Source organism: Numida meleagris, chromosome Z (assembly GCF_002078875.1).
Source record: "Numida meleagris isolate 19003 breed g44 Domestic line chromosome Z, NumMel1.0, whole genome shotgun sequence".
In the NCBI taxonomy this organism is placed as follows: Eukaryota; Metazoa; Chordata; class Aves; order Galliformes; family Numididae; genus Numida; species Numida meleagris.
In genome coordinates, this window is record NC_034438.1 from 12,416,931 (window position 1) to 12,442,595 (window position 25,665).

The window sequence follows — 25,665 nt, forward strand, 5'->3', positions numbered from 1 at the left end:
ATTCAATGTCATCAGTTACCTCTAGAAGTCCATTGGTAATAAAAGCTGAAAGCACTAAAGCCAAGTAATTATCCATGAGATCAGGCCTAAGGAGAAAAGCATGGAAACAGTTTAGAAAGAATACTTTTTTATTTCTGCAAGAGAAAAGCAATTGTTTTGTAAACAGCAAATCAACAGCTTAGTCTGAGTTTACTGAATACCCACCTTGACCTGGCTCTATGGGGTAATATAGTTTTAGCTTCAGCAGCTACAAAGCCATCAGAGAGTCTCCAGCAGTCCTGAAACCTGCTTGGATCTACAAGAAAACATACAAAACCAATGTTAATTTATAGCTCTGTATTTCAGTGTTATTTCAATAGCAGTTTTTATGAGCAGGTGTTCCTTCAGGTTTGAGATTACAGAAAACTTTTTGGTCAAAAAGGATCTCCAATAAGTCATCCAATCCACAGTCCTACACCAAGTAAGTTCAACTTCAAAGCCACAACAAAGATTTGGTCTAAATATCAAAATAATGATTTTTTCCTATTCATAAACACATGAAATTTGCCCAAATGAAAGCACTGTAACATTTTCAAATGAGCATTCACATGTAGCAAAGTCACAAGTTTGTAACAAATAATGGTTTATTTATAATGATGTTCAGAACAAGGATTAAGCTCCTATAATCAAGCCCACAACGGACATTTGTAACTAGAGTCTGGAGAATGATGGAACATTAAAGGTTCTGAATTACTCCCTTCACGCTCACACTTTTGTGAGAGAAAGGACACTTTACACACAATTACCCTAGGAAAAGTAAATTTGCTGAATTGCACTGAGGATAACTAGCATATATTCAATTTGCAGAGATACTTTCCAGAGAATGTCACAGAAAAGTTACTAACATTTCAACACTACCAATGCTTCAAATACTTCAAAGACTAATACCTTATATTGTACAGTCTTCTGTGTAGATGCTCAGTTATGCTCCATTACTGCTCTTCTATCAAACTTACAACTGACACATTAAAGAATGTCAGAAAAAAGTAGACTTGTAGCTTGAATGGGATGAGGTTCAACAAGACCAAGTGCCAGGTCCTGCACTTTGGCCACAACAACCCTAGGCAAAGCCACAGGCTTGGGGCAGAGTGGCTGGACAACTGTGTAGAGGAAACAGACATGGGGGGTGTTGGTCGATGCTTGACTGAGCATGAGCCAGCAGTGTGCCCAGGTGGCCAAGAAGGCCAATGGCATCCTGGCTTGCATCAGAAATAGTGTTGCCAGTAGGAGTAGGGAAGTCATTGTCCCTCTTTATTCAGCACTGGTGAGGCCCCACCTCGAGTACTGCGTCCAGTTTTGGGCCCCTCACTGTAGCAAAAACATTGAGGCCCTGGAGCGTGTTCAGAGGAGGGCGACGAAGCTGGTGAGAGGTCTGGAGCACAGGCCTTATGAGGAGTGGCTGAGGGAGCTGGGATTGTTCAGTCTGGAGAAGAGGAGGCTCAGGGGAGACCTTGTCACTCTCTATAACTACCTGAAGGGAGGCTGTAGTGAGCTGGGGGTCAGCCTCTTCTCTCTTGTAACTAGTGACAGGACGAGAGGAACGGCCTCAAGTTGTGCCGGGGAGATTTAGGCTGGATGTTAGGAAATACTACTGTTATGAAAGAGTGGTCAGGTGCTGGAATGGACTGCCCAGGAGGTGGTTGAGTCACCGTCCCTGGAGGTGCTGAAGAAATGTTTAGATGTTGTGTTGAGTGACATGGTTTAGTGGGCTTATTGGTGGTAGGTGGATGGTTGGAATGGATCATCTTGTATGTCTTTTCCAACCTAGCTAATTCTATGATTCTAATTCCATGAACATTGCTAAACTGTTTATAAAGGATTTTAAAAAGGGCTCCAGAATACTTAACAAATTCAGTGACGAAAAAGTTAATATTGATATAATTTGCAATCTAGAGGAAAGATAATGGGTTCATCAAATTTGTAGAAGAATCTGACAGAATTCTTGTGTGAACTGGTGCAAAATACTTACCTACACTAAGAAGCGCCTCAATAAATTCTTCTGCAACAACAGGGAGAGGAAGGCGAAAAATGTCATAGAGAACCTCAAGCAGACCTCGCTGCAAAAAAAAATAAAGCAGCAATATGATGTATTTAGAAAATATGGTCTTTCTGTTAACAATTAAATTAGCATCAAAGTTGACTTCTACAATGCGCTAAAACTGGCACCTGGAGGTTTTTTTTGATTACTAGCACGTTTTCTAAAGGAGTCTGGAGAAGAAGGGAAGTGGTTTGCTCACTTTAGAACGGTGCTTTATTGTCACTGAAATCTAGAGAAACATAAGCTACTTGGATTATTTTTTAGAATTGCTACTGCTGTGACCATCAACTTTTTGGATTAGGCAGAAACCTAGAAGAAACTCTTTTATTCATGTCAGATTCTATGTTTTAATCTCAATATAAGAGCTAATATAGATTTGTCTTGACTTACTGTCAAAACAAAGATTAATTTATTTGTACACCACTGATATAATGTGAATTCATGCAAATGATGGACCTTCTCTTAATGCCTTCTGTCTGTAGTAATTAAATATCAGCAGTACTATAGAAAGTATGAATGAGAACTAGACTTAAAACAAAGAGCAGTGGCTGAAAGCATATTTTTTTTGACAGTATCAATTTCACAGTATACTAGTATATTTCTAAAATTCATTTTAATCACAATGAAATTCAGAGTGATTTCAAGATCTACATAAGATAAGAAAAACTAAGACTAAAAGCAAATAAACCAAAAGAAAACAAGATTATAAGATTATAGATTATGAGAGTAAATCAGTTGCAATGCCAAAAATATTTGCGCATATACAAACATTTTATGTTTACTGCCTCCTGATGTCTAACACATTTTTCCCTTTTCCCTCCTCCATTCCCTCCTGTCAGACATACAGAGTGAGCTTTGATTCACGCTTCATTGACACAGAAAGAGCAGGCAGCTTGACCACATGGAAAAATCACACAGGAAATTTAAGGGTCAAGTAAACTCAAGACTAGTGGTCTCATAACTGAGTTCTGTGTTAGACCACTAAACTGTTAAAAATTGTAAACCTATTAACTAAAACATCAAATATATTCCTATTCCAAAAGGAAATATTTAACACTTACCCGTATTTCCATATTTGGTATACAAAGTACCCCAATGAGAGACTGAATCCCAGAATTCCCAGGTTTGCACAGACTAATAATACCTTGAAAACATTAATACACAACATTACCTCATCAAACAAAAGAGATATTAGATACACTGTTAATTGATTTCTAGTTCGAGCACAAGTACAGATGATAAAAGCTATTAATCACTAGCACTTTTTACATTTGTGTCATCTTTAAATCAGTGTTTAACAAAATCTAGTAATTTCAAATCTGAGATGTAGTTACTTTTGTCCTTTCTAATGTGAATAGTATTTTCAAGTTACCTCCCTAAAAACAACATTCACGAAAAAATGGCATAAAGACAAAATGGTAAATAATCAGTCTTAGACCAGAAGATGTATGCAGAACAATTACCAGTGTCTGCAGTAAAAGTTGTGTCTTAACCAGTTTTTAGTTCCTTTTAATCTCAGATGAATTCTAAACAGAAAGTTTAAATATACTTGCAATAACATTCTCTACGCATCCTTTTTAATCATCTTATTCCAAATAAGAAAAGATCGCCTTTTCAAAATGGTTGATTTTATTTTGCATAAAATCTGGCAGCCTCTCTCATATTTGATCTTTCTACATAGTATTTTCACAAAAGTTTCATTTCTTAACATTTTAAGGATGAATCCTTAAACTATTTTTGAATATTGAATACCACCTAAAGCTAACCATTACTCTGATCTTCAGCCTCAGTTTATACTTAAATCTCTTCATTCAAGATGTGGCTCCCAAGACAGCCGTCTTGCTCACTTCCTTACTATTTTTCTTTACATGTTGCAGAAGAAAAAACTTACAGTAGCATGCTATTCTAAAAACAAACAAGTTCATCCAAGAAATAACTTTACATGAAGAAAAGGGAAGCCAGTTCTTGGGAAATATAAATATAACTAAATCTTAATTCAGAAGGAAGTACTAAAAAAATGAGATGTAGTAACTACTTAACTAATTGTTTTCACTAAGACAGTTTAGCTTTTATGGCGTACTTTATGTGGAAGGATATCCTCAAGTTCAAAACTTCCATGTCACAAATACCTATGTCAGGCACATGTACCCACATACACACTAAGAGCATTTAATAGGTTCCACAGTGAACCTCAGGGACCCTTTCTTCACAAGAGCATGTAACAGTCACCTTCCCATCACAATGCAGGAATAGATGTGAGTGCACACAGTCACTGCTGCATGCCCCAGTTTCATCTGTAAAAACATGACTGCAGTGCAGGATAAAGTATACAGTAATAAACTCTAAAGAATAACTCAGTTTAGAGAATAAGGAAAGCAGAACAGAAGAACATAGACAGTACAGACAGGTGAAATAACTGGAGTAAAACACCTGAAAAGCCAGAACAAAAACCAAAACAAATAGATGTTTAGCCCTTTTTGCTACAGGGCCTTTGGGAAGGATGACATTGTGAGGACTTTTTTGTACTAAAAACATTAACACCTGCTTAGCCTCCAACAAAATAAGAAGATGCAACTGTAAAAGTACCACAGCAAATAACTTATTTCAAAACAATTTTTTTTCAGACAGTTGAACTTTTCAGAATTATTTAAGAGTAAGAATGAGAGAAAATATAGCAACGTTCCTAACATAAATTGGTTCATAGAATCTTCAGAGTTGTCATAAACTCTCCAGACTTGCACCTCAGTGTTAAGAAAACAAAAGACATTTTTTGAAGTATATCTGCATGTTAAGTTAAGCTTTCTGATCATTTTCAGAACATTACACAAATAATTCAAATAGTCTTACAATCAAAAAGATTTTTATTACAGTCCAAATCATTCTTAAGTACAGCACATACAAGGCCTATCCAAAATTTTCATAGTGGCCATATCACCTGACTTAGCTTATCTGTAAGACACTGGCTTTGGTAAAAGAATGAGGTGTCATTACCCTGTTAGGTATTGTAAGATAGAGAAAGCAGAGAAAGGATTCAAAAAAATACAGAAGTCTTCTCTGGATTCAGAAATGTCTTCTACGCAAGACAACCAAAGCTATGTCCAGACTGGGATTTATCTGCAGCTACACCACTTAGTAAAAGCAGATGCTAATGAATCTACTCTGTTGAAGCCTTTTGTATAGACAGAGATTTCTTATTACACTGACAGTACAATCTCAAAGGCAAATTCTTATGGCACAATGCTACTTTCAACATTCTTTCCCCCACCAAATATCAAGTATGACCATTAAGATACAGCTGATACAGTACTCTAAACTGAAAATAGGGCTGCATCTTATCTGTAGGGTTAGACTAAAGAAACTATTTAAGAGTCTTCCAATTTGACCATATCAAAACAATACAGGAAGGAAGTGGTAGAAAAACCAAGACAGTCAGATTCTGTGACAAAATAAACCATTACATTACACTGAAAAGTCCTTATGAGTCAACAGATAAAACAAAGAAAGAAATCTTACCTGCCCATGATCGAAATGCTGCCACAATTCCCATTTTACTAGCTAGGAACCGTGCTTCTCTGTCCTCCCTGTCATTAAACAAATATGATAAGATACAGTTAATTACTGTAAAACTGTGTTATTTACACAGCAAGTAGTTAAATGAAATTTTGGATGGGGTACAAAAATCAAGAGTAAGAAAAATTTTACGTACATACATTTTTGTGCGTGCGCATATATTTAAACAATATGTACACATATACACAAATATTACCATTTTTAATCATCATGTCTTTCTCTTTCATTGGAGTTTCTGCAGTGGGAGTATTACAAACTAAAAACCTATTTTTGGTCTATCTGATTAATCACTTCAAAGTGTCCACTGATAGTAAGACTGCAGCAGAGGCTGAAGGACTTGGACATTGTTTCACTCACCCAAATCTGATAATCTATTGCCATTTAATAATTTTAAAAAACAAACCATTGAATATGTGAGGTTGGAAGTGACCTCTGTGACCTATTATAGCCTCTTACACAAGGAAGCTGTTGGCTATGAGAGCAAACCAGGTAATAATCAGGGCTTTATCCTATCAGGTCTCTGAAATATTCAAGGACGAAGGCTGTAGCACCTATCTGGAACAGTGTGTTTCAACACTTGACTAACCTCACAGAAATTTGTTACTCAAGTTGATACTTTTTTTCCAATTTCTCTCAGCAGTTTCATGTCCTATGATGTACCACTACAAAGGGTCTATCCCTTCTTGATAACCTTCGCACAGGTATTAGAAAAGCTCTTTCCTAAGCTTTCCCTCACATCATGTGCTCCTGCTCCTTGACCATCCTGAACTGGGAGGTCCAAAACCAGACCCAGTGGTTTACATGAATTTTTGCAAGCACGTATAGGAAAGAAAAATGATATCCCTCAGCTTGTTAGCTACATCCTTGTTAATGTAGCCCAATATACTGTCAATCTTGTTTGCCTCCCAGGCATTCTGTCTACTAGAACAGTTTCCTGTCAGGCTCACAGCCCACCTCACAGTACATCCTCCCAGGCGCAGGACTGGAATTCGCCCTTGCTGAATTTCATCATGTTCTTTCAGACCACTCTTCCTGCCTGAAGTCCCTCTGGCTGCCAGCAGTATCTTTTGATTCTGCCAGCTCCCCAGTTTGCTATCATCTGTAAACTTAATGAGAGTGTACTTCATCCTCACCTTCAGGGAACGGATAAAGATGCTAAACAGGATAGGTCTCATGCTAAACTCTGCGGTACCACTCTTGTTACATGACCACAGGCACAATACAATGCCTTAATTACTGCCCTCCAAGCCTCACCATACAACCACCAAACAGAAACTAGCTCAAACGTACTCCCATTGTGCAGATTTAATAAAAAAGAAAACCATATCAGAAGATACACAGATTGTGATAATTCAAGCTAAAATTAATATTATGGGAGAAAAATAATTTTCTCGTTTAATTCTTAATTCATAACAATGTTCTACAAACTTGCATTCTAACTAGCTACTGCATTCAACTTCAAACAGTTCAGTATTAGTTCACTGATTTGTCACTTTGGAGAAAAAACACTTTAATTACAATTCCATGTACATAATTAGTAGCACAAGTTGAAGCTCACTTACTTGAGCTGTCCTTCTGCTGTGTCTGGATTATGCCTGTAGTGAAAATCTGTGTAAGGAGCTAAAATTCGCTAAACAAAAGAAAGACATGCATTACTTTCACATGACAATACAATTAATCAATTTTGCCCTTTCATTCACTCCAACTCGTCATATTATTCTTTCAAGTCTAAACTGCTATGTTTTAAACATTCTGCCTTAACAGAGGGTGAAATCTAAAGTGAAAATTAAACATCTTAATCACCAATATATTAATTTTTGTCACTAAATTAGTAAAAATGAACCCACCTCTAATTCCACATCTGCTCGCACATACTGACGGGTCTTTGGATGATTAATGAGGTGCAAAACGGTAGTTATCAAAGCCTCATTTATTCGGCTTAGCTGACAATCGATCACATTTTTCAGGATGGTACTTAAACCACCCCGAAGAGCCACCACCTCAGGATTCTGAAGTGCTAAACAAAAAACAGATAACATCAATAAGTGATAGTAAAGAAAACATTTCAAGATTTTCAGTATGATAAACCTGTCTGTTTAGTACATGCATCCTTCCCTTCCTGAACACTACTGAGGTACACATAAGGTTTATAATGGAACTGACTGACAGTAGCAGTGAATTGAGATTTTTAATTTTATCCACTAAAATTCTGGTCAAGCAGTCACCATTGTGCAGCAATTTCCCAGCGTATTTCTAACCAAGTTCCCATACACTAAAGCTCAGGTTTCCCTCCAAAACAAGATCAGTCCAGAAGTACAAAATTTGGATATTTATAATACAAAGAAATTAACAAGTTACTTATTTCTTTAAACCGGAAAACTGTGTCTTGAAAACACTGAAGTTATTTTGCACTAATATTAAGCTGAAAGTACTTTGGAGCTCAGATGAGGAGTGCTCACAACTTCCAATCCATTAACCCTAGAAATTATCAGTTGTTTCAAGAAAACATTTAACACAAAAATGCCAATTCTTACAGTACAGTACCCTTAAGCACATACCCAAAATCTTTGATGTTTAAGAAATTTTCAGTTTAAAGCTTTTCTTTATTTTTTAATTTTAATATCAAGCTAGTGACTAAATCTATGAAATGGACATTAAGAACATTTAACCTCTGATTCATTAGTTAATAAACAAATTCACTTTATTATTTGAATAAAACCTATTTAATATGAACACACAAGAGAATCCCTTCAAAAACGGATGACACCCATTTGAAGTTTACTTAATTAGCTTCAATTATCTTACCTAGTTCACAGATAATGGCAATACATGCTCGAACCATTCTGTCTCTTTCTTGAAGACCATCATTTCCAACTGCTATCAAAGAATTAGTAATAGAGCTGGGGAACAATGAAGCATTCACAGTGATCATCTGTTAAAAATGAAAAAAAATCATCTAGTTTCTTCACAGTATTTTTCAAAATATACTTGGATTCACCAGCTTTTTGTTTTCCAGATGAAACCATACAAATAATTCCACATATAATTTGGTTATATCCTGCAAGTCCTAGGACTTATAGTATTCTTAAGAATCTTTGCTTATTTACTTTACCATTCTCTGCTTGTTTTTTGAATAATTTTATCATAATAAAGAATAAAGAAAAGATTACATTTAGAGACAAAACTATTGCTGCCCTTTCCAGATCTTTTCCAAGAACATCTTTATCAACAGAGAACGCTATCTACTGACAAAGAAAAAATCAGAAACTCTTCAGTAAGATTAACCCATAACACAACACTCTTTATACCTATTCAACTGTTAAATTTGCCAAGACCAAAATCATGTTTAGTAGGGACCTGCTTCTGCACACAAAGAGACAGCTGTAGACAACAAAAAACAACAGTCAACAAAAGATGTTGCTACACTACTTGGGAGGCAGCTGCTAAAAATACCCCTGAATCCTCATGTATAGTATCTGATCTTAGAAGTAACAGCTAATGTACCTTTATCATAAGCTATATAGCTACAACACAAAAAAACACAGATCTTATCAGATTGAAAAGCACAGATGAAACCAGACCTGCTTTCATATATCAAATATCATTAATTAAGAGATAAAAACACTTGCAATAAATTTAGGACTGAATAAAAGAGCTTTTTTCCCCAGTAGTAAATGGTCCTTCGTGCTACTTAAAAGCTCCTGTGCTAAATTCTTCAGCTGCAGAATTTAAACCACATTAAGGAGAAAGACTGTGTGGACATGTTAAAGACAAAAACAATCAAACTAAGCAAATGACTTCCCCACCCCAAATAAGGATTTAACTGCAAAGGTTGAGAATCTGTCCATTTATATATTTTCAGTTTGCTAAAATTAAATACACATATCCTATTTAGAATGGAACATGAGCATCACTGAAGTTAAGCAGGTGTAATACTAAGTAAAAAAATTTTTAAAACTTGGTCTTTTCCAAAATTGTTGTCATGCGTTTATTCTTACAGCTCACTGAGATGTCTAAGACATTTGTTTGCCAAAGAGGATTGTTTCTCTTTATTTGCAGAGCTAAAGCATGAAGAGATCAACCATTTTGGCAAATACATTTTAACATTATAACAAGTTTATTTTTAAGACATGTCTGAGAAACTTCTTGTCATACATAATATTATTACCCACAAAACAGGAAGCCTTAAGATAGCACTCTAAAGAAAATCCAAACTCTTCCCCACCCACACAGTCTTTCATTTTCAGAACAGCATAAAATAATAATTAGCAATAGAATGAATGTATAAATAATTTCTAGTAGATGGTGAAACACTTTCTGAAGCAACTTATTTTCATCCTTAAAGACACCGTTAAGTTACAAAGCTCTCATCAGGAAACAATTGATAATACAAAATATTCTCATAGAGCATAACTGAAATACAGTATTTGCATGCCAACCCTTCAAAAAGAGCAAGTAAACAAAAAAATCTCCAGTTTATAAAGTTTATTTTTTTCTTTTACTACCTTAACCTGCACACTTTTAAGAACAAGTTTATCAATAAATGCTTTTTATAGATTTCAAAAACAGGACTAATACTTTGTATTTTGTTCTTCTCCCCATGAAAAGGATAAGTGAAAGAATGCTTTAAAGTTCTATATCTATACTACTCTTAACACAGGAATTTTTGCTATCAAAAAGAAGGTAAAGAACTGTGTTCAGTTTTATCTCCATCAGTGGAAAATCAACAGGAATTTTCTAGCCTGCTCCAGATTCTCTGTCAAAAATATTAAAATCTAAGTAAGTCTCAGCACTACCTTTCCTTCCCCCTTTTTTTTTTTTTAAATTAATAGCTATAACGTTTTCCTCACATGGTAACATAAGAGTGTATGAAAAAATTGCTGATGGAGAAATCCTGGAGTCAGCATTGCTGAGTGGTAGATGTACTAAGACTATATATAGGTAAATTTTACCTTTCGGACTAATCGAAGTGCTTGTGTTCTTTCTACTTCATTACTCTGCTGTATGTCAATGCACCTACAATAACAAAAACAAAAAACATGTTTCATTGTGCTTTCCTTTTGTATAACACTATCTTTCACCTTAACAGTTAAGGCATTGCATGAGTATTCATGAAACTAAATAAATGGAAGAAAGATTATTATGACTAATGATTTAAAAACCTCCCTTTAAGTGAGCATACTCATAGTTAGTAGATTACCTTCAGTTTATGTAATTTTCAGTTGTCTTGATTCTAAGTAAATTAGTACAATACTTTCAAATGACAAGGCATAACAACTTCAAGAACAATTTAGAACTAGCTGCATTTGTCATTTCAAATAAGGCTCAAGGGCTCTTGTACTATTTCAAACCATGTTGTGTGCTTTCAGATCAGAAAGTGCCTTTGCCCAACAAAATTTAACAGCATGCTAAAACCGAGTACACGTGCATATTAAGCCAGAAACACACGCACATTTGTATCATTGTATCAAACCCGAAAATTTTAATGAAGTAAGCACCAGAAATGATAGTAAATACATCGAGTCACCACGCTGGCCTTATCTCATTGTTAGTTTGCTCTATAGTATCGCTGCTATGTCACAGGTTATACTTACATTACAAATTCTCAGGTTTGAACTACTTTTTTGTCCTGACTTTGTACTGGGTCTCTAAAGCACTAAGGTAATACAAAGAATTGGAATAAATCTGACAAAACAACTGAAGACATGAAAATTACTAAGGTTTCAACCTACTAATAATACCATGGGTTTATTTCTGATTAGTAGCATTTGTGATTCAAAGACATCTTTAGTATGTCTAATTTTTTAGATTATTCACGTCTTTCACATACTAGGACAGCATTATCTTTGGATTAGAAGTAGTGACTATTGTCTCTTTTTAAGAGTTGGATATTATTCACCCTGAATAAAATAGACTTTTATAAAACTACACATCAAGAATGCAAGAAGATATTAAACCTATTCTCACCTGTCTCAACCATGAAAAAACATACAATTTAAAATTTCAAAATTTTACAATTTACAAGGAGAAGGGAAAATTACCGGGCAATCAGGTAATCCACTTTCAACTTCAGCACCTTCTGGAGAATACTAGAGTCTCGAATGAGATAGCGAAGGGCTCGCAATCCTGCTGCTCGCACCTCTTTTGCTTCATTTAGTAAAGCTAACCGCAAGCTACAGCGAAGAAAACAAAGAGCAAACAGTTATACAGTAGATGGTAGATTTCACCATCTGATATATAGCTACTACCTACTCATTTAAAATAAAGTATGATTTTTAAAGAGAAATATCCTCAGTTAATTTTCTATCTGCAAGATATTCACATGTACAATCCTGGAGTTGAATCCTAAGCTTGCCAGCAGATGAAGACAATATATTAATCTGAAGATCAATTTATTTTTAAAATCAGTTTGTACATCTCTGAAGTGACACATCACCATGACCTCTATGTATGACTTGTTATTCAACAAAGCAGCTGAGTACAAGAATAATCCTGAAAAAGTATTCTGCATCAGTTAAAAATTCTGGGAAGACACACAGGTAGGCAGGATTTCCTCCTCTGCTACACTGTTAACTCCTAAACAAGGATCCTCAAAACAATGTCTTGACACTTAACTGAGAAAAATTTGTGCCTTATCTAATTAACAAGCATTTCTCTCTAAAGATACTATAGTACCGCAATGTATGCACGAAATATGAAAGAAAAATACACAAGTTATGCAGCCCTACATAACGTAGATTTCTAAACACTTCAACAAAAAACCAAAGTGCATTTTTACCTACAAAGATTTTGAAAATATTGAAAAAGTGTTTTACTTGCACCACTATGAATTGTCCTAAACATAACTGTCATCGCAGTGTAAATCCTAAATTCAGGGGTTTTTTTGTTTGTTTTTAAAGTAAAAAGGACACACTTTGAAGACCTCCAGAGATACAGCATGAAAATATTAAGTGACACACCGTCCTTCTGAAGGCCCTTGGAAGATTTGCCCACCTTCCTTAACTACAAAGGAAGAAAATACTCTTAGATATTTTAAGAGGACTGCTTCAGCAGACATCTGAGAACATAAACACTTCAGTCAACGAGACAGAATTTCAACCTATACTAACAGATTTGTTTTTTTTTTTCCTGTTCTTTTTCTAAAATGGTCATAAACAGTAAACAACTATTCTAAGGCCAAGATCTTCTGAATTTTTCTGGAGATCTATTAGTCAGTCCATGTAGAAGTCATTATAATAGTAATCTATTCCATGAGATATCTAGACAAAATAGAAAGGCTGAAGTACTACATGGAAATAAAGATGAACTGATTATTACTTTCTATACCAAGCAGGGAATTATTTCAGGAAGACTATAACTGCTCTAAAACCAGATAAGATTTTTCACATAAAAGTTGAGCGCTACTAATTGTCTTTGCTCACTTTAAGCTGAGTTAGTAGAAAACAAACAGATTTTTTTTAATATTGTGAGGTTACAAAAGGAAGGACAAGCAAGTCTTCAGCTGACTTAAGCAGATAATAGGTATTCTTTAGGTCATGAGTCATCCTTTGTTTATAGCGATGCAGATTTATAGAGATGGAAGTCAGAGAGGAGCACATATGACTCACTTCTTCTAAATGATACTCTTCTATTTGGACTTTTACTTTGCTATTTAGAATTGGTTTGGATGCTTCAGTTTAGGACACTCCAGGGGAGTTTCCATCTAAGACAGAAGGTACATATTTCTCAAGAAAACAATGTTGTTGCCACCCATGGTGTTTCTTAAGATACCAAATACTGTTTAAGGATTTTTATCTCAAGAAAAGTAGGTTTACTTTTATATTTGAGGAAAACTTTTCCTGAACAACAAAAAAATCTCTCTAAAGTCTTTCATAAGCAATAGTGCTTTGACAGCTTGTTCTGTAACATACAAGAGAAGATAGCCTTAATTTGTAGACAAGAGTTAAATGAAAAATTAGCAATAGTAAAATCACTATGAAGGACAACACTGTCAAGTGATCCAAAAGCAGAACTGGCATATGTCATTATTTAAAAAGTGACAAAGCACTGAAAATAGACAGCCTGAAAGACATGCAAAACAAGGAGGTGATCTGAGACAGCCAGCACAGCTTCATCAAGGTTACATCATGCCTGACCAATCAATCTGGTGACCTTCAATGCTGGAGAGACTGCATTAGGGGACAGAGGAAGAGCAACTGATGTTGTCTACGTGGACTTGTACATAGCCTTTTATATGGTCCAACACGACACCTCTAAGTTGGAGAGACATGGATTAGAAGAGCGGTCTATTAAGAGAATAAGAATTTGTTGAATGGTCACAGCCAGAGGGGTGTCATCAATGGCTCTATGTCTATATGGTGGATGAGAAGCTTGACATGAGCCAGCAGTGGACATTTGCAGCCCAGAAGGTCAGCTGTATCCTGGGCTGCATCAAAAGAAGGGTGGCCAGCAAGGAAAGGGAGGTGACTGTCCCTTCTTCTGTTCTGCCCCCACAAGGCCCATCTGTAGAACTGCGCCCAGATCATGGGGCCTCAGCTCAGGAAAGATATGGAGCCATTGGATTGGGTCCAGAGGAAGGCTGTGAAGGGGACCAGAGGACAGGAGCACCTCTGCTACAAAGAAAGGCAAAGGGAGTTAGCCTTTTTCAGCCTGGAGAAGGGAAGGCTCTGGAGAGACTTTGTTGCAGCTTCCCAATGCCTGAAGGGAGCTTATAAAGAGGAGGAAGACCAATTTTTTACATGGTCTGGTAGTGACAGGACAAGGAGGAACAGTTTTATACAAAAAAAAAAAGGAGATTTATGTGAGATATAAGGGAGAACCCTTTACTTAGAGGGTGGTGAGACACTGGTACAGGCTGACCAGAGAAGCTGTGGATGCCGAATCCCTGTAGACATTCAAAGTCAGCCTGATCTAGTGGGTGGCAACCCTGCTCATGGCAGGGGGTTAGAACTAGATGATCTTTACAGTCCCTTCCAATCCAAGCCACTCTATAATTAGCTGACACAGTCCTAAATTAAAGGCTTTAAAAGTCCATGAAGCTCCAATAAAAGCAATCATATACAGAAAACTACAAGGCTGAACCAAAATTGAAAACTAAAAAAAAACCAAGGCACTGATTGATCAATGACCAAACTACAAAACCTGAGAAAACATACTGGGCAAAAACACAAATCTGACTTTTTAAAACCAATAATCATAGGCAGTGAAAAAAAAAAGGAAAACTGGGGAGGGGAGAAGCATTAATGACACAAACATATATGTATGTGTGTGTGTAGGAATATATCTGTTTATTCTCACTTTTCATGCAGAAAATTTGAAAAATGAATCAGACCTACCGGAGAACCTGAAGAAAAGGAGAAAGAATGAAGCTAATGACATTGACAGAAGTCTGCAAGAAACATGCTTTCTTAATATTAAGTCACTGCTCTGCATGGAGATTCCTATCCTAGTGTCTTTTTTTTTATACTACATGTTGGACTAAGAAATGAAAATGGTGGAAGAACTGAAAGAGATCAGGAACTATTAGATATGAAGCTTGATGGGCCAGTGCTAAGTGTTAGGAAAGAACATAAACATGAAGTATCCTCATATATTTGCTAGCATTCTAGTATAAAAGAGTAGCAATCACAACAAAGGAAAGGTAATAAACATGTCTACACAGAAAAGATTCCATAGGTCATCCAGACTACCATCAGATATTCTTGAAAGAAAACTGGCTAACAACATGAAGAAAACATAGTTTATGCAAGCTGTCTTCTGGTAATCTTTCGAAATACTTGAAAGGAGTTGCTACAATAGTGTATTAAAAAGGAAACACTTTCCTAACTTAGCAAACCCAAGTTTAACACAAGGAGTTGCTGAAGATTGAAGAAAGGGATATACAGAGGTTTTAGGGATAAAAACTGGTCACATAAATCAACAGGATGAATGCAAAGAGCTAGGGTGAATGAATGGAAGATTTTTGTCCTGACAAATTTTATACCGATTTTTATCCTATTAAGTATCAGGTACACAATCTCCCTTAGAAAACAGTATTTCATATACAATTCATATTTCGGAAAAAGACTAGAGGAAAATTACAAACAGCATTATGTTAACTAGAATAGGATGAAGTTATAAAAAATTTCAAGACAGCTTAACAATTATCTGTATCTAAAGCTAACAAGATTATGAAAATTCAAGATTGTTAATTTGAGATAACGCATAGGCTTTTGCATCAGCCATTGGATCAAGAAAACGATTTTGATCTACACACCATGTACATATCTGACTAAAAGCTGAAGAGACATTATGATGGTGTAAGGAATAAAAACTTAACAGAATGCTACTTGCCCCAGTATTTTAAGTGCCACTACAGAAATGAAAAGAACTTACTAAGACAGCATTAAGGTTGATAAACTTTAACACTGAAAAAAAGTATGAAAAGACTAACAAAGGATAGAATTAGAAAGAATATTCACTGCCTACTACAGCTTCATACTAAGACTTATTTCCTAAATTGTCTCATCTTCACTCTCTATAGTGAAAAAAAGTAATGGTTTTGACAGGTCTCTGAACCTGTCTGATAATTGTATTTATTGTGAACTTCAAATGACCAAAGCCTCTTGGTACATTAAAGACCTCAAAAATTTTGGAGGCCTACCAACATTCCATTCTCTTCGTGGCTCAAGGTCTCCTCTCCACTATCAATGGTCTGATGCTCTGGGAACCAGCAAGATCAATCTACACTAAGAATGACGACAAAATATGACTCTATTAATTCCATCTGCTGGCAGGAAAGAACTATAATAAGGTACCTAGGCTAAAAAACTAAAGAATGAGTTCTAAAACTCAGATCTTTTAACTCAAGAATAACTGTAATTACAGCAGACTACTATCCAGACTACAACTGTCCTTAATTTTGTTGAATGTTCTGTCAGGATTAATGGCACCCAAACCTAAAATTTTATAGGAAATCTATTTTTTTTCCTGAAATCTGTAATTCCCTTCTAGTGTAATGCTTTAAAGTTCACCATTTATACTCCACAAATGTAGAAACTCACACAGCATTTCTTACATCCAATTAACTCTTCCTGCATTTAGAGTAAGTTTGTTCTCTACTACAAGATTAGTAAATGGAAATCTAAGGTAAAGTTGAGAACATCAGCAGAGGAAGTTACAAACTTACATTATTTCAAAAGGAATATATGTACTTAGCCTAACTCAAGGTCACATCCTACATTAACTAGAAAGTTCAGCATTTGCAAATTACTCAGAAAGGCTCTATGCCGTATAGTAAAATAAATTTCAAACAGAATACCCTGTGTAATAGATATAATCCTGTAAAATCTTGCTTGATAAGTCTATATTATCATAAGAACAATCCAAACCACAAATATTTCTGACAAATGAACCATCGGCACAATTATGGTTATTAAAATCTAAGCATTTGTGTTGCATTCTTAAGCTTGGAAGTGATAACTATAAGCAGAGCAATCTATTCATATAAAATTCATTTCTCCTTTATGCACACAGGAATCACTGATCAATCCAAAGTAAAACTGCAAACCAAGACTGTTTTCCATTTACCTTTTTTTATTGAGAAACTTTTTTTTTTTTAACTAAAATTTGGTTAGTATGTCGCTATTGTTCTTATTTGTCTGCTGAGATTAAAATATTTATCTAATTGTGTCAAGATTAGCAGATCTTTGAGATTTTTTTCCCTATAAAAACAAACAGTATTTGTGTAACCTTTACAGATTTGTATTGAAAAAATGTGTGGTAAATTTTTAATTTTGAAGCTATGCTCTCTTAAGTGATGTTCTGTATCATCACAAAGCACTACAGTAAATGACAAAGAGAGAACAGATTATTAAGTATTGAAGCTTTAAACACCTAAATATGCATCCACAGAAATACAAGCATTTAAAACAATGTTCAGCTTTATCAGAGGAAGTCAGTTCTATTTGAGAAAACAGAAGTACTTACAACAACAAAAAAAATCACACTAATTTTACTTAACTTTTACTTAGATTTTACAGAAAGATTGATTTAGCTTTTTTAAAATTGCTTTCCTAAATTAGAAGACTACATTGTATTGATACAGAACATAGGAAAATTCGTATACACACAATATCTTAGCAGAAAGGTAAGTGGCACTGCAAAACATACCCACGTACACAAAAATAAAATGTTCACCATTAAACCTTAGATCAACATGAAGAGTATGTATGCTCCAAATTCCTTAAGAAAACATTTTGTATACAAGTCCTTTCAGCACGTACTGAGATATTTAGAGGTATTTTTACATTTGAGGAAATATAAAACAAATATCCACACTGAAGTTTTTTTCCTCTTTGCCTGAAAGTGTATTATTTACTTCTGATTTTACACAGTAAGATATTCATAAAGTGTACATTCATATTATGACATTTTAAACACACAGAACTATAAAATACCAGTGCCAAAAGTACAAATGAAATTCATTTAATTACACTTAAATCCAATAAAGTAATATAGTTTTACTAATGTATCCTAGTATTGTCCTCATTTTCCTTTTAACTTACCATATTATGATCCTGTCATATGTAAAACCTAGCTTTTCTTCAGCATGGCCAGTATTACAAAGAAGCTGAAAATAAAAAATAAAAAAGCATACATTACTTGCAGCCATTTTTTTAAGAGTTATTTAAAACTTAAGATATTTGGTAATACTTCCCAAGTAATGCAAGGAATTCCATCCGTCACAAGGGGAAGCATACAAAAATCAGACTTCCTTGATACTTTTGCTGCCACTATTCTGTTCCTACATACATGAGACACAGAAGCCTTAGTCGTCTTAGAAGAGAAATGCCTGCACAACTGTATACATTGCCTACTTTTTAACTCTTCTTTCAAAAGCTGTGCTTCAGATTGCTCCTCTAGCTGCTTTTAGACTTTCTCTGGAAGACGTACTTGTTCTGCAACTGGCAACCTCAGTAGACATTAAAGACTAAAGAATGTAAAACATTTGCACTGAAAAATACAGCTTTGGTGACAGTTTTGAAGCAAAGCTAGACATGGATGGTCCACAGCAGCACAAGCACAGAAAAATGAGGAGCTTAATGTGTCCCACAACAGATATTCACCCTGACCTGCCACAAATTCCACAGGATTTGCAATTTTTGGTACCTCTAAAATCAGTGCAAAGGTTGAATGTATACCTATAAGCTGTAGGAACTTCTAAACACTTCAAGCTCATTCATCAGTTTTGAGAACAAGAGTCTAAGTGTTATAAATACAGTTCTCTAGTTCAAAACCAATCTCAAAAGGAGCAAATCAAGTACAAGTCACGTTTTAATCTATCATGAAAAAGACATTCTCTTATTTAAGAAGACTGATACTGTTCTCCTTTGTATGAGCAAAGAGGCTCCTAGACATCTCATTTACTGCCCATTCCTAAAATAATAAAACAGTATTATAGACAACTGTGAAAGCACTTGGAATAAAGGACTTCCAAACACTCAAGCGATTAATACCGACTGCAATAGTTCTGTAGTTTATCCCTTTCTTTTGAAAGCGATATTCATTCAGTTCTAAGCCACTGTAGTATTAACAGTTCATCCTCAGTAAGGAACTTCTGTGTTTCTTCAACGAGTGAATACCACTGGAATTATTAAAATGCAGCGAACACTCTGCCCATTTATTAACCCCACTTTATTAGTACACTGAAGATATTTTAATTTTATGCTCAATAAGAACAAGTTCTTCCAAGGACTAGATTACATATTTAGAAGTATTTTTTTATTCTGAGAAAAATACACAACAACTATGCTGAAAACCAAAGCTGTTAGTGAGACAGATTATTGTAGCCCAAATATGGAGCTGATCGAGGCCAATTTAGTAATGTAAGTTAACTGCGATCTTGCCAATTTTCCATTTTTCTTAGCAGCAGCTATAAGCAAAAATAATAAAACATAAGTTATCATACAACCAGTTTCCTCCACCCTTCAATTTTAAATAATACAACTAGGCAATTGCATGCATTAACTAGTTACAACAATATGTGAAATCCTACTGTCAATCTGTTTTCATGCCATATTGCTGGACTGCCTAAGGCCACCACTGCTGCCTTAGCACTTCTATTGATATCTTATGAACTGTAAAAATTGGCTGGCAGAGTGTAAGCAAAACAGTGTGAGAAGACAGTGAGTAAAAACAGTTTCTTGTTCACTTCAGACAGTCATTCAGGCTTAATAGCTACACATCTAGACCTCTCCTCATCATTCTCCCCACTTAAAAATGAGAAAACTGAATTTAACATTCACCAGGCCATCCTCAACAGCCTTTTTCCTACTTGAAAAAGATTTAAAATTCTGACATATGAACAAGCTGCTTATTTTAAGGGTTCCATGAACCAGACTCAGAATATACCCTTACTGATGCATAGCTCTGTTTAACATGCAAAGGGAACTGTAATTACAAATGCAGATATTTACTTAGAAAGCAATTGGTCCTAATAGTGGACTGCCATTTCAGATAATCTCATGCCTTCCTAATGGACAAGATTTATTTTTATTCTTCCATAAACTAGAAGCACCATTGTAACTGCTGCTGCTCTCTACCAAACACATACTGCATGGCTATTGCCTCCTCAGCATCAACCGTTTTCAAAAGCTTGATCTTACATTGAAACTCAGTCATGAAAACTGATGGTATTTTGTAACTTCAGGAAAGTTTAACTGCTGTATGAATTTCTGAATATGATAATTATCAGTATGTGAAGTGTGTACATGCATGCGAAAAACCCCTCACAAGAGAATGAATAGGTAAAATTAGCTGAAAAAAGTAAACACAAGGCTAGCTACTAGTTAGTTATTGTCATTCCAGGGTGCAACCATTACTTAAATATTTGAATAACAACTTAGAATTTGCATAAAATCATGTTCTTACAGGATTATCAGCTAGAAAATAATTTAAAAGGTGGACAGCAAGTCCAGAATTCAAAATCTTTCAGTGATTCAAAAGGAGTGCCCAAACTGGATGAGAAAATTCAATTAAGTAAAGCAAACAGCATATAATAATAATCAGAGTATCACAAACCACTAAGAGTTGCAGAAAAACTGTGAAGAATCCAGCAGAGAAATACAAACACTCCAGAAAAGATGATCAGAATGTCAAATATGGAATACGGTGAAAACTTACAAAAGTAAAGTAAGATTTATGAGTTACAGTAGTCTATAACCAAAATGATTGGAAACGATAATCTTAAACATAATGTAGCCCTATTAGGAGAGATTTTTTGTAATAGGCATATATTGTGTTTGAAACTAAGAGACTTTTTTTCTGCTTCACAGGCTGCTCTTAAAACTGCATAAAGAAAAAACTTTGGGCTCCACATTTCAAGACCAGACATACTGGAAAAAGTGAAGCAGCAAAATACATAAGGGAGATAGAAAATACATTGATTGAGTTTATTTAGTCTATGAAAAAAATACTTGCAAAGTAAGGCTGGATTGATACGTATCTAAAAGGGAAGAAAGCTACAGAAGCTGCTTATAAAGAAGATACTGTTCAGCTGGTCTGAATGCTTCAGGTATTTGCCTGGTTATAAATGTCTGGTCTGAAATATATTTAAGGCAAAATCTTTCCACTTTCTTTCCATTTCACTTTCAAATAACATTAAGCAGGTTAATGAATCCTGACCTAATGCAGTAATTTTTGTAGTTGGCTCAATTCCTGACAAAGACAAGTCTGTTGTGCAGGCCAAAAGGCCAACCGTATCCCGGGTTGCATCAAGAGAATTGTGACCAGCAGGTCGAAGGAGGTGATTCTGCCCCTCTACTCTGCTCTTGTGAGATACGACCTGCAATACAACATCCAGTTCTGGGACCCCCAACACAAGAAGGACATGGAGTTGCTGGAGCAGGCCAGGAGGAGGAGGAACACAAAGACTATTAGAGGGCTGGAACACCTTCCCTATGAGGACATGCTGAGAAAGTTGGGGCTCTTCAGCCTGGAGAAGAGAACGCTCTGGGGGAAGCCTTACAGTGGCCTTCCAGTAACAGAAGGGGGCCTACAGGAAAGCTGGGGATGGGCTTTTTAGAATGGCATGTAGTGACAGGACGAGGGGAAATATCTTTAAACTGGAATAGGGTAGATTTAGACTAGGCATCAGGAGGAAATTTCTTTACTGTGAGAGTAGTAAGACACTGGAACAGGTTGTCCAGTGAGATTGTGGATGTCCCCTCCCTGGAAGCATTCATGGCCAGGCTGGATGGGGTTGTGAGCAACCTTGTCTAGTGGGAGGTGTCACTACCTACAGCAGGGAGGTTGGAAGTTGATGATCTTAAAGATCTCTTCCAACCCAAACCACTCTATGATATGTTCTGAACTGTAACGTTTAACAATTAATACAAGTTTGTAGGCACAAGCAGTATCAGAATACTAGAGGTCTGCATTTGCCTTGTCAGTGTTACAGTTCACTAAAATGGCAATAAATTACCCTACTGTTTAAATTCCTGGGATTAATCAAATACACTTCATATTTTTTATATTTACATATATTTATATATACACGTGCTCACAAACTGTATTTTGCATGTTAGAACTGCCTACATCTAAAATTTTTTGCCTACATCTAGAAGTTTTTGATATAATAGTAAATGAATGGGAATAGCACAAAACATCTATGAGCAGATGATTTAATACTAGCATGAAACGATACTTACTCTAGGCCAAACAGTGACTAACTTAAAGTGAGGGGTTTTTTTTTTTGTACTCTTACTGTCAGCTATGAGTTTTTCATGCTACTTGGATGAGTCATAGCAATATGAGCAACACATCAACATGTCTTGGAAACAGTAGCTCAAAACAACAAAACCACAGGAGGTCAACAGCATACACAAATTGAGCGCACAGACTCTTCCATGTTTGTAATTGACAGAACAGCCATAGCAATTAGGAAGTAAAATTTGATATTACTCCATATGTCCAAAATGCTACTATTACACTAATATTAGAAATACAGATTGAATCACAATGGTAACATTAATGAAGAGATTGCTTACCAGACTATAGTCTTACTACAGAACTTTACTGAAACTACAGACTCTTGATTTAGATCCACTTCTTCTCCAAGTTTGTTCCATAGCTGAATGCCCCTAAACAGATGCCCTGTTGCTATCTGCTACATACTTTTTCAAGAGGTACCAAGTTTTGCTCATAATGGTATAGGTATTTGGAGGAATGTTACAGTCAGTAATTACTGCATTCAGATTTTAACATTTTTGGGACATGAAAGACCCCAAAATGACAATGGAAGCAGAACACAAGACAATGCAAGAGTCTAGGAACCAGACAGAGGCAGACTCTGGGATAGCCCCCAAACTCAGTCCACATTCTGTCGAAATCCAACAGTATGCTCCAAAGCTAACAGATACATAGAGCAGAGCAGCAGAGCCTCATTAGACAATAATCAAAATAGTTTTTGAGCAGACTGATAATTTTTTGTATTATTTATGCTATTCAACAGCTAGGTTCAAGATAAAAAGAATTATTTTACATTTCATCCAGAAGAATAAAACTGTCTTTGAATGAACAAAAACTACCACAACGGCTTTATGTTTCTTTTTTTTCCAACTAGTTAAACAGTGTTAACTTTAAGAAGTATAAATCTCTCAGATGCTAACAGGGAAATAAACCTTATATACTACAGGATTCTAAGTGAGTAATTCAAATCCAAAAGATATTTTCAAGTAGGTAAATACAATAGTACTGTTCCTTCTGGTTTTCAGTAATTTATCACTTACTACTTCTCCCAGGGGCGGGGAAAAACCTCCAGAAATTACCATCATGTTTTATTATTAATCAGTAGAAGATGGGAAACTACAAGGGGCTTGTCTTCTCTGGATGGCTTTATAAATGAAAGTTTCGTAAGCAAAGACAGTTCACTGAAGTCAGAGGCACATAACTTTGTAAATCACTGCTATAACTGCAGGTGCCAGCGATCATTTATTAAAAGGTCAAATCCTCAGTTTTCAGGTCAAAACTCCCATTACTTAAATAGTGGTACAGTCAGTTCGAAAGTAACATGATTGTTTCTGTCCAGTAAAGGCCAGGCAGTACTCTATAAACCATTTTACCTTCAAAACCACAACTTCAGGTACTAGAATATGAGTAGCAGGCAAGGAGAAAAAAATTAGAAGAAAATATACTTTTCAGTACTCTGAACTATCACCAGAACTGTGAATGTTAATGTCTTTGAATAGAAAATATAAACATTGTATGTCTGTAAGATAAGAATCTTCATGTTTTACAATCAAAAAGCCAAGAACTTGAACACTAAGGTTTTTACTATTTAGTAGTACTAAAATTTGATAATGAAACACACTTTCTATAAAGTACCATGTATACAGCATACTTTGCACAGTAAGTATACATGCTGTACTAGTTAAAACTTCTCCTCAAAGGAAAGAAAAATCAAAATATAATTCTGGCAATTCTGACACACTAATTTCACACTAAATATCTGCCTTAAAGCATCATTCTTGCAGATACAGAAATAAATTCTACTTACTGCTCATCATAATTTTTCTTTTACAGTTCTCTAACCTCTGCATAAAAAAAACTTGGAGTCTAGTTCAGTAATTCTTTAAATAATTTTAAAATAATTTTGTGAATTTGTACATGTGATAATGTATAAATAAATAAAAGAAAAATTCCTTGAAAACCTAGCCTCTTCCATGGGAAGAAATCTAAACATATCTCAGATATCTCTGAATTAATGCAAAATTTAAAAGTCCACCACAATATCTGTCAGGAAAGTCCGCGCTGTTACTTGTTTTCACGTGAATAGTAGTGTTTTGCTCTATCTGACCAGAAGACTAGGACAGTACTCCTTCCAAATATAACAGCTACCCAGTCTTTGAAGGAAAAATTTGGGTCAGCAGGGAGCTATTGTTTAGTGCTAACATTTTCCAACCATTTGGATGCTTTTTTTTAGTGTAATAATATTCATAGTAAGAGAGTTTGGATTTTATGGTTTGGTTTCTTTTTCCATATTATTTTATCAAAAATACACGGTTAAAAATGTCAGTTACTTTCCCTACCCACAGTATAAATATCCAGGGTACCAAAGCACTGGCACAGGCTGACCAGAGCAGCTGTGGACTATGTGCCTCAGATCTTCAGAAGCCACCTAGACATGATCTTCGGTACCTTGCTTTGGGTGTCCCTACCCGAGAAGTGGTGAAACAGATGGACCCAGAGGCCCTGTCAACCTCAGTCATTCTATTATTTTGTGAACTTATAGTCTTTCACATAGATCATTAAATGCTAGAACACACAGACAAACCAAGTTCATCATCGCCAGTATGATTTCAAGACAGAATACAAACATCCTCAGCTGTTAACATAACAAAATCCCACTGCCTTCCCCACACTTCTGCTTCCCAAACAAGGAACTGAGACTATGTCAATTCGCTGTAGCAGATGAGAGTGCAAAAGTGAAACAAAACTCCCCCCCCCAGCCTCCAGACTTTTACTCTTAACCGCTGGAATAAAAAACAAGGACACTTCAAACCACAACAGAGACAATACATTTTGCAACTTTTACTGTACTCCATTACTCAATTTACAACTCAAACAAAAATTGGAAGTTTTCAAAATTAAATGCACAAATTATATATTTATATTGGTCCCCCTGGAATATCTGCTTTGTAAGCTTTACACAAATGCTAAATATCAAAGAGTAGGATGACTGCCTTGCATGAGGTCATTCCGATTTAGGATCAAACCCAATTACAAAGTACAGTCTGTCTCCAGAAGCCAAAGATGCAAGTTACTATTCAGAAACTCTTCATTCATTGCCACTGTTCAGTTGACAAAATCCCTTCCAATGTTCCTGAATGCATTTTCCAATCTTAACACTGAGTCAGTACTAAGAATAGCAGCTTTTTAAAACATCATGAAATATTCAATTTTTCAAAACTAACTTTTTAAAAGAACTTTTTGTTCATCCTTTAATTACACTATTTATAGGCACTTAACATCTGTTGACT

At 35.5% G+C, this 25,665-nt stretch overlaps 1 protein-coding gene across 1 annotated transcript in view; it reads right to left on the minus strand.

Moving 5' to 3' along the window:
* The window catches only part of RICTOR (RPTOR independent companion of MTOR complex 2), a 77,900-nt gene that overhangs the window by 32,369 nt on the left and 19,866 nt on the right, over positions 1-25,665 (minus strand). Inside the window, exons 4-14 of the mRNA XM_021380965.1 lie at positions 18,193-18,257; positions 11,689-11,820; positions 10,600-10,663; positions 8,453-8,579; positions 7,495-7,664; positions 7,210-7,277; positions 5,591-5,658; positions 3,139-3,221; positions 2,009-2,096; positions 205-295; positions 20-86 (exon numbers count right to left, since the gene is read on the minus strand). Of these exons, the coding sequence (XP_021236640.1) occupies positions 20-86; positions 205-295; positions 2,009-2,096; positions 3,139-3,221; positions 5,591-5,658; positions 7,210-7,277; positions 7,495-7,664; positions 8,453-8,579; positions 10,600-10,663; positions 11,689-11,820; positions 18,193-18,257 (1,023 nt within the window). The remainder of the gene's footprint in view (positions 1-19; positions 87-204; positions 296-2,008; positions 2,097-3,138; positions 3,222-5,590; positions 5,659-7,209; positions 7,278-7,494; positions 7,665-8,452; positions 8,580-10,599; positions 10,664-11,688; positions 11,821-18,192; positions 18,258-25,665) is intronic.